Source organism: Electrophorus electricus, chromosome 6, assembly GCF_041902795.1.
Source record: "Electrophorus electricus isolate QZ-2024a chromosome 6, ASM4190279v1, whole genome shotgun sequence".
NCBI lineage: Eukaryota > Metazoa > Chordata > Actinopteri > Gymnotiformes > Gymnotidae > Electrophorus > Electrophorus electricus.
This window is the reverse complement of record NC_137502.1, coordinates 25,069,415-25,079,555: the sequence shown is the minus strand read 5'-3', so window position 1 is coordinate 25,079,555 and position 10,141 is coordinate 25,069,415. Positions and strand designations below refer to the sequence as shown.

General features: G+C 40.5%; 1 protein-coding gene across 6 annotated transcripts in view; it reads left to right on the top strand.

Moving 5' to 3' along the window:
- The window catches only part of kcnab1a (potassium voltage-gated channel subfamily A regulatory beta subunit 1a), a 100,758-nt gene that overhangs the window by 73,377 nt on the left and 17,240 nt on the right, over positions 1-10,141 (top strand). For all 6 annotated transcript variants that reach the window (XM_035525808.2, XM_081716100.1, XM_035525809.2 and 3 more), the window contains one exon: positions 8,802-8,839. In XM_035525808.2, the coding sequence (XP_035381701.1) occupies positions 8,802-8,839 (38 nt within the window). The remainder of the gene's footprint in view (positions 1-8,801; positions 8,840-10,141) is intronic.

Below are 10,141 nucleotides of genomic sequence, written 5' to 3'. Positions count from 1 at the left end.
CTTACATAACCATACTCCCATCACTTATATAACCATACTCCCATCACTTATATAAGCATACTCCCATCACTTACATAACCATACTCCCATCACTTATATAAGCATACTCCCATCATTTACATAACCCACACTCCCATCACTTACATAACCATACTCCTATCACTTACATAACCCACACTCCCATCACTTACATAACCATACTCCCATCACTTACATAACCCACACTCCCATCACTTACATAACCATACTCCCATCACTTACATAACCATACTCCCATCACTTACATAACCATACTCCCATCACTTATATAAGCATACTCCCATCACTTACATAACCATACTCCCATCACTTATGTAACCATACTCCCATCACTTATGTAACCATACTCCCATCACTTATATAAGCATACTCCCATCACTTACATAACCATACTCCCATCACTTACATAACCCACACTCCCATCACTTACATAACCATACTCCCATCACTTATATAACTATACTCCCATCACTTATATAAGCATACTCCCATCACTTACATAACCATACTCCTATCACTTATATAAGCATACTCCTATCACTTATATAAGCATACTCCCATCACTTACATAACCATACTCCCATCACTTACATAACCATACTCCCATCACTTACATAACCATACTCCCATCACTTACATAACCCACACTCCCATCACTTACATAACCATTCTCCCATCACTTACATAACCCACACTCCCATCACTTACATAACCATACTCCCATCACTTATATAACCATACTCCCATCACTTATATAACCATACTCCCATCACTTACATAACTATACTCCCATCACTTATATAAGCATACTCCCATCACTTACATAACCATACTCCTATCACTTATATAAGCATACTCCCATCACTTACATAACCATACTCCCATCACTTACATAACCATACTCCCATCACTTACATAACCCACACTCCCATCACTTACATAACCATACTCCCATCACTTATATAACCATACTCCCATCACTTATATAAGCATACTCCCATCACTTACATAACCCACACTCCCATCACTTATATAAGCATACTCCCATCACTTACATAACCCACACTCCCATCACTTATATAACCATACTCCCATCACTTACATAACCATACTCCCATCACTTACATAACCATACTCCCATCACTTACATAACCCATACTCCCATCACTTATATAACCATACTCCCATCACTTACATAATCCACACTCCCATCACTTACATAACCACACTCCCATCACTTACATAACCATACTCCCATCACTTACATAACCATACTCCCATCACTTACATAACCATACTCCGATCACAACCATTATGTAATGGGACAGACAAAGTCAGTTGCTTGCAGATAAGAGGTTAGGGATTTATTGTAATCCAAATCAGTAGTCAGAGAAAAAGCCTGGGTCAGAGCCAGAAATATGATATCAGGGATAAGCACAATCATGGAGTAAAGACAGTCCGAGTCAAAAACCAATAAAGCAATCCAAAAACAGGCAAACTAATGCAAAGGGGCAGGCAAGAGACAGTAGAGAGAAAATACAAAAAAAGGTCTGGTACACAAAAGGGCAAAACAGGAGAAAATGCTCGGTATGTACAGTGAAACTAGAGGCAATACTTCACAATGGTAAGAAGGAGTAGGCAGGCTTAAATACACTTGGAATAAAAGAACAGATGATGTTAATAATCCAGTGATTATGATCTGACGAACTGTCTGTGATTGGCCGGTGTTGTTACCTGGGTGACGAACAGCGGGTTGGGAACTGTAGTGAGCTTGGGACAGGGGTGGCATGACACATACTCCCATCACTTATATAACTATACTCCCCTCAGTTATATAACTATACTCCCATTACTTATATAACCATACTCCCCTCAGTTATATAACTATACTCCCATCACTTATATAACTATACTCCCCTCAGTTATATAACTATACTCCCATTACTTATATAACTATACTCCCCTCAGTTATATAACTATACTCCCATTACTTATATAACCATACTCCCCCCAGTTATATAACTATACTCCCATCACTTATATAACTATACTCCCCTCAGTTATATAACTATACTCCCATCACTTATATAATCATATTCCCCTCAGTTATATAACTATACTCCCATCACTTATATAACCATACTCCCCTTAGTTATATAACCATACTCCCATTACTTATATAACCATACTCCCATCACTTACATAGCCATACACTTATATAACCATACTCCCATCACTTATATAACTATACTCCCATACATCCATCCAAAGACTGCATAAAATACTGGTATTATCATCAGACCCCAAAACACAAACATATACTCACACAGATCTTTAACATGTACATAAAAGCCATAGTTACATATAGATAGATCCATCCCCACACACACCCCTGCCAACAACTATCCCCACATTAGAATACACATGCACATGCACACACACACACACACACACACACACACACACACACACACACACCTGCCCAGGTAGATGCCTCTGACCCAGAGAAGAGTGGGAGGCAGTTGGCTGGGTTCCAGGGCCCTGCAGCTGAGTGTGACTGACTGACTGCCACACACACTACCTCATGGCTACATAGCCTCATGGCTACTTCAGGAGGCAACTTGGTGCTGCACTGATGGCATTTCATTGAGTTTGTTTCAGTCTAACATTTGCTTTAATATGAGATTGAGAAGCTCATCTTTGCCGCCAGCACGTTATCTAGCTAGAGTTTTACAGTCACCTTCCAAATCAGACATGGAAACAGCCAAATGTACAAATAATTTTCAATTTAGTCATTTGTGTTGGCGTACATGACTAATCAGTAACATGCACGGATATATTCCGTTAATATTCATACCGCATAATCATAACTAGTCATAAGAAGGGTTAGTGTTCACATGTACAGATATGTTAATATTCATAATACATAAACATAACTAATCATAAGCAGGGTTGATGTTTATATGCACAGATATGTTAATATTCATACTGCATAAACATAAATAATCATAAGCAGGATTGATGTTCACATGCACGGATATGTTAATATTCATACTGCATAATCATTACTAGTCATAACCCTTGAAACAAGTGCCACTGTTTTGCATCACTGTCTGTTTTAATATTCTGGACAAGTTGACCTTAATCTTAACATAATCATGTCTTAAATTTCCCCAAGCCTAAACTGCTGTAAATATTCATGATATCTTTAACGATACGCACACACGCACACAATCTCTTCAGCAGGCTGGAGAGTGTAAAGACCTTCAGCGTGGCACTCTCCATCCCACCATCCCCTGAGCTCCCTGCAAGTAGCTGTTTTGAGTTTATCCATCACACACACTTTTTGTTTTTGTGCTGCAGAACCACAGCTTACAGTTCTGGGATCAGCCTTCACAATAGTGCACTAGAGCTTCTGTAGTTTCCTGTAGACAGTCACACCTAATTTTCCTCCTATATTTACTCTCACTTCTATATTCAGTGTACCTTCCTCACACAGTGGAATTCTTAGAGTCTTATTATTAGAGTCTAAATCTAATTAGAGTCTAAATCATGTTGGCATTTTACTGACACTTGATGGAAATCACCTGGGCAGTTCTTCATCTACAGATCATCAATTGTGAAATCCATTGTGAAATGGCCATTTGCACTGAAACAGAGATTTAAGTTTTAATTGCATAAATGAAGAAAATGCTTATGTTTGCTTTTGAACTTAAATTAAAGTTTTTAAATGAACGCAGGTGCATAGAGGGAACGTTATGTTCTCTTGGTCTTTGAATTTGAGTAAGAGCTTTGAGAACTTTTGAGTAGTCGCTGAATGCATTTTGCATGGAAACATCAAACACTCCACCTTGAGTGAACCTGGAACCCGGAGAAGGCACTTCACCAATAGTAAAGAGTTGTAAGACTCTTTAAAAAGGGTTTGTCAGTGAGTGGCTGGAGCATGTAACCAAAGGTTACACAGACTCATCCCATGTGCTTCTTCTTTCTCTGCTCTGATGTATTTTTATGGGCTTCCAAAATGCATGCAGCGATGGCAGGGATAAGCAAACCCCAGAAGAAGCACTGCCCCGCTTTGCTAGATGGGAGTGGATTGGATTGGACTTTCATGGAGGGGTTACAGTTGGCTTAATTAAACTGACACCATGGAGTGCATTAGCAGGTCGGACCCTCGTTATGGCTGGATACTGATGGCACGCAAATGGAAGAGAGGAAAATAGCCAAGGACCCTATGTGACCCCACATGTGATTCGCCCCTCCACTCCTCAGATCTCTCCCTCTCTGATCCTTGTTCTTTCACTGTCTTTCTCTCTCACACTCTGTTGTATATGCTGTATATGTGAGCTGGTTGGGTGAAGTAAGGTAGGAGTTCAAAGCTGCAGAAACTCCTTCACCGAGGCCTAAAGACTGAAGACTCAAGCAAGAAGTGTTTGCGTGTGCGTGAGAGTGAGAAATCGAAACAGCCACGTGACCTGAACTGAGCCAGAAATATGTCATTTACAAGCTTAAAAAAGTTAAATATGTTAAGTGCACCTTCCGGAGCTGTGCAGTCAATACTTGCCTAACATCGTAACCTCCAAACGATGTTGCCAACAACAGTTTATTGGTTTCTAGAAGATGATACAACAGAAAAGCAGTTCACATACAATATGGACAAAAGCAAACATGTATATCCCCCCCCCCCCCCCCCCCCAAAAAAAAAAAAAAAAAAAAAAAATAAATAAATAAATAAAAATCCCCAAACAAAACCATGCTTGAGAAAGGAGATAGAATGAATGCATAAATAAATAGATGAATAAATAAACAAACATATGACCCACTTCGTTTCATTAGATCTGTTTGTGTAAGTTACGTACCATCTGGATGTACAGGAATAATGGTCTTTTAGTAAGGAGCAAATCCTTCGTGAGGAGGCATCTTAAATATTTAATTATACATCTGAGTAACAGACAGGGGAATCTCTCTTAGCCAGTTATTAAGAATATGTTTCCCAGCCAGGAGTAATCATTTGTCGAGAGGGTATGATGTAATCAATGTAGGGTTACAAGAGTTAGTAGGGTTACAATGTAACCAGGGTAACGAGACTGTTTTGGAGGGAAGCACCAATGGAAATAATCTCTTTTGATGTTTTGTTGATATCTCAATGTCCTGAGCTATGAATCACCTGGATCTCAAGATGTATCTACATTCCCAGAAGTAAATGAGAGCATTTTCCCAAACTTGGAAGACATTTCACACACACAGGCAAGATACTGTGTTCGTTATAGACACGTTGATCTTCTTTCACTTTGACTGAAAGATCTAGAGTGATGGAGACAGTGTCATCGTCGTATCACACCCAAACCCTTTTTTGCTCTCTTCTTGCCATTTTGCTGATATCTCCATAGTTGGGGAGTTAAAGACTTTTCCCCCGAAATACAGTAAGTCAGAAATACCTTTAATGAGATTTTTATTTTTCCCCAAAAATACAGCACTAAATTTCAGAATGCATGTCAAAACCAGCTCCCTGCAAACTCTAAGACCACGAATTAAACTCTGCAGAGAGCACTCACTGATCAACACTATCACACAACTTCTTTTCTGGACAATGCAACAGGACAATACAACAAAACAGCAAAAGAAAATAATTTGCTCAAAATCTTTAAGACGGTCACGTGTTGGTCCCATTTCTCTTTTTACCAGAGATGCTGCGCAGAGAAAATCATGACAGGTCAGATTGAGAGACGTTAAGACAGAGATGCACTTTCTCCTTCATAAATACTTTAATTTTCAAACCACTCTAGCATTTCTGAAACTGAAGTTTTGTTTGTGTGTGTGTGTGTGTGAGAGTGAGAGAGAGAGAGAGAACAGGCAGTACCATACTTTCTCCTGTCCTCTTTCCCTTGCTGTCATTAGTTTGGACATCTAGTCATTTGTACAGTGTTTTTTTTTTTTTTTTTTAGTCCCCTGTGGAAAGTCTTTCATTCCATCTCTGCTTATGCAATAAGGTTTTTTTTAAAAGAATTACGCTGATAGTAAATGGTTTGTTCTTTTCAATAAGAATGCTGGTAAATAGAATATTCTAGTTCTCTGACCCGTTTTCTTATGCTGTGTGTGTAACTGTTGTGTGTTTGTGTTGTGTGCAAGGGTCTCCTTTCTACGGAAACAGAATGTTTATTAATAGAACAATCTAGAGCTTCAGTGTGTGCCGTCTATTGTGTAGGCACAAGCTGGGGTCTCTCCTGCTCAGATGTGTCCTGTTTGACTTACGCAGCATGCACCTGACCAGTAGCCCAAGTTATTGTGTTATTCACCATGTGTGCATGCTTGTGTGTGTGTGTGTGTGTGTGTGTGTGTCTGAAGTATTCATGCTTTTGTCCTCAGCGCAGCACCTGCACTTCCCCTCTGTTCTTCGTCAACTCTCCTCTTCCTCGCTCTGTTTAAATGACCTCACCCCAGCGAGCTGTTTCCTCTGTGTAATTGCCACAGAGGAAACTGGGGCTGTTACATCAAGAACATTGCGCTTGTAGCTGTTCTTCTCACCCCTGCCCATGGAGAGTGGCAGGAGTGGAACATGGTGCCCACTCACCTAATTATCAAACCCGCCACGATTTCAAGCAGCTTCTAGTTTCGGAGCAGCGGGGACAAAGTCCACATCCTGGTGATGGATGTGCCGAACTGCTGAAGCTGTGATGATGAGAGCATAATTTTGATGCTCTGTAGGATAAAAAGACCAATAACTGGATGCAGCCACCTTTGATCCTAATGCTTAGCAGGCAAAGGTGTTCTCATTTAGATTAAGAAAGATCGTAGACTCTTGACTGACTGTCCAAAATTCATCAACAGAGGCATTGAAGAGGCCACGAAAATACCTGTCTGCTGAATCCAGCAGTTCTCAAGCTTCAGGTTATGATGTAGACTGAGTTTAGCCACATCACAGCTGCTGGGAGCTGCGTCCTGGCGGGATCACGGTGCAAGGAGCTTCAGAGCACTCTCCCCACACAGTTACAACCGCTCCGGTACAGGCATGTCATTCCAGCTCCGGGCTCTACACGAGCAGCTAGCGGTGTTTCCAAGCCACGTCGGTGTCTAGCCCGGGACCCGGCGCAGGTTTAACGTCAGATGGGCCTGCGTTGTTGAGAAACCGCTCCCGTGTCTCCACCGGGCATGCTCTCCTACAGGGCATGCTGGGAAAATTGACAGCGGTCTGAAGCGCTAGTTTTTAGCGTCTCTCCTTCCCCATCTGCAAGACAATGTTATCATCTGTTATCCCCTCCTGTTACCTAATCTGTTTGCAAACCAGTTAAAACATTATTCATCAAAATGGCAGAATATTCGGCACAAATGTGTTTCTATGCAGTGTTCAAAGGGCCTTTTTTAAGGGAAGAGTCTCTGTTTGGCCACTCATAGGAAGTGGTCCCCATGGTCATGAGAAATGCTGCACATAAACAGTGAGGAGAAACTAGGATTAAATGGCACAGGCAAGCAAACATACGGCCCTGTCAAAAGTGAATCATTTCCATCCGTTTACAGATGCTGAGGAAAACTGAAAGTTTTCAAACTTCTGAAACCTTCAGTTAATTCAGGAAAGGTGAACCTGTACCATGACCTGCTGTTGCATTCTGAAACTAAAGTGCCTGAGGTTGGAATTATTTATGCAGCTTTCATGCTTATTAAATCATACAAGAAAAATGTAAAAGTCTAGAAAGACTTTGAGCCAGGTTTAGATTTTGCATTGGAATGCAGTCTGGATCTGGATCTCATGTCACTGTGGAAAACATGTGCTAAACATACGTAATGAGATCAGAACATAATTAAAACCAGGGTACACATGCTACACCTGCTTACCTGCTTATGCTCTGCCCTGCTCTCCAGACAGGATCTTTTCCTCAGACTTGGTGGAGCATTGCAAATGTGTTTTAAGCCTTCTGATGGGCTGTCTAATGTCTAGTCTAGTTCCTGGGCTACAGCCTAGTCTCATTTCTAGTCAGTTCCTAGTCTAATTCCTAGTGTAGTTCCTGGACTAGTTCCCAGTCATTTCCTGTTTTCTAGTTATGTCTGATGTTTTGTATTGATATTGTCACGGATTCATCTTTTTATTTGTGTTTGTGTATTTTTAGATAAGCTCCCAAAGCATTTTGTGTCTGCATTTACCGCTGGCTTCCGGAACCTTCCTGGTGTGTGTCTGCAGCAGAAGCCTGTTGTAGAGGTAGTCTGGCTCACACTGTGATCGGCAGTTGTAAAGGCAGTCTAGACAGTGTGTTCACTATGACAAGAAAGAAATCGCTGGAAAAGCGCCCAGGATAGCAGCCTCATCAGAAAAACCCAGCAAACTCCGTCTCCACCTCGCGTGACTTATTCTCTGTAGTAGCGCTCACGGCTGCTCCCCTGCAGCAAACACTTTTCTGTTGCTTGCGGACAGCAGCAATTGTGCACCTGTCAAACATTACTCCTTTACACAGCAAAGTAAATATTGGCTGGAAAAAAAAAAAGATCTCTTGATAACTCACACCTGCCTTGTTTTTGGTTTAGTTCCGTTTAGTTGGCTGATTGACTTAATGTCCTACACCTGCAGGTCTTATACCTGTCACAGTGCTGAGCAGATAAAAAAAAGCCCAGGTGTGAATGGATGGGGGAGAAAGGCTCATTTGTTATCCAGATACTGCAATCCAGACACACATCCGGTAGAAATGTGTAAACAGAATTTGTTGGATACCCGGTTCCTTTAAATGGATGCAAGATGTATGTGGAACTTGTTGTAATGTTTCCTCCCTTTTCTCTAGGAACCTGGGTGACATTTGGAGGTCAGATTTCTGATGAGGTAGGATAGAGCATCTTTTTGTCTCTTTGAATTCACCCCACATACTGTCCCTGACTACATGCCACAGGGGAGGTTTAGGGGAACTAAACTTACCAAGGGAGGGAATCCTGGTTCTCTCTGGTTCTCGTGTTTCCTGTCAGTTTGGTAAAAACTGCTTATACTTTTGCAAAGTCAGGTCAAGTCACCTTTATTTGTATAGCACATTTTAAAGTGACTGGAGTTCATAGAATCCCAGTCAAGGAAAGTACAAGTACAAGAAAAAGAATAAAGAGTTTAAAAAAGACATACATTAGAAAAATAAAAACACAAGAAACGCAAAATATAAAACAAAAACATAACCAATTAAGATTGATTATTAAAAGCAACAATACATAAAAGCAATAAAACTAATGAAAATCTAAATAAAACCAACAAATTAAAAGTGTAGTAAGAGTGGACTTGACAAAAAAAAAATCATAGGAAACCTCTAGACCTTTAGACTGAACTAAAAAAACAAGAAAAAAAGGGTGTGTGTGTAAAAACAATTTAAATCGATTTAAATGGTGGGCCACAGGGCTTGGGGGACTGAATTCTATTCCAGAGCCTGGGGACAACGACAGAAAGCCCAGTCACCTTCGGCTTTGAGGCATGAGTGGGCGCTGAGAGGAATTGGCAAGAGGGTGACCTAAGCGACGCAGGTGCAGCATATGGAATATGCCAATCTATGATATACTGAGGCACTAATACCTTGAGGGATTTTAAAACAAAAAGGTACCATTTTTAAGGCACTTCTGTATTTCACTGGAAACCAATGGAAGTGCTCCAGAACAAGAGTTATTTGTTGTCTTTGTTTTGTTCTATGTTCCTGGTAGAAGTCTCTAGAAGCTGCATGTTCACCAATTCCCAATACAGGGAGTTACAGTAGTCCAATAGACAAGTAATAAACGCATGAATAATTGTTTCTCAGCCCTCCTCAGATAAAAATGACTTATTTGGCTAATAAAACTGCGCTTCCACACACTAATTACTTGTTTGTTAAGTGTCCAAAATGATACCAAGATTTTTAACCACACTGTGTGAATTTTCAGACAGGAACTCAAGCATGTTGCTTTTGCCACTTGACAGTGCTAGGAGGGCCAAATATAATTATTTCAGTTTTATTTTAATTTAGTTTAAAGAAATTTCTCACCATGCAGAACTTGATGTCATGTAGACAGTTAAAGAGGTTCTTCATTGAGGAAGCACTGTCAGGTATCACTGGTAGATAAAATTGTGTGTGTCATCCACATAACAGTGGCACAGAACATTATATTTCTTAAAGAT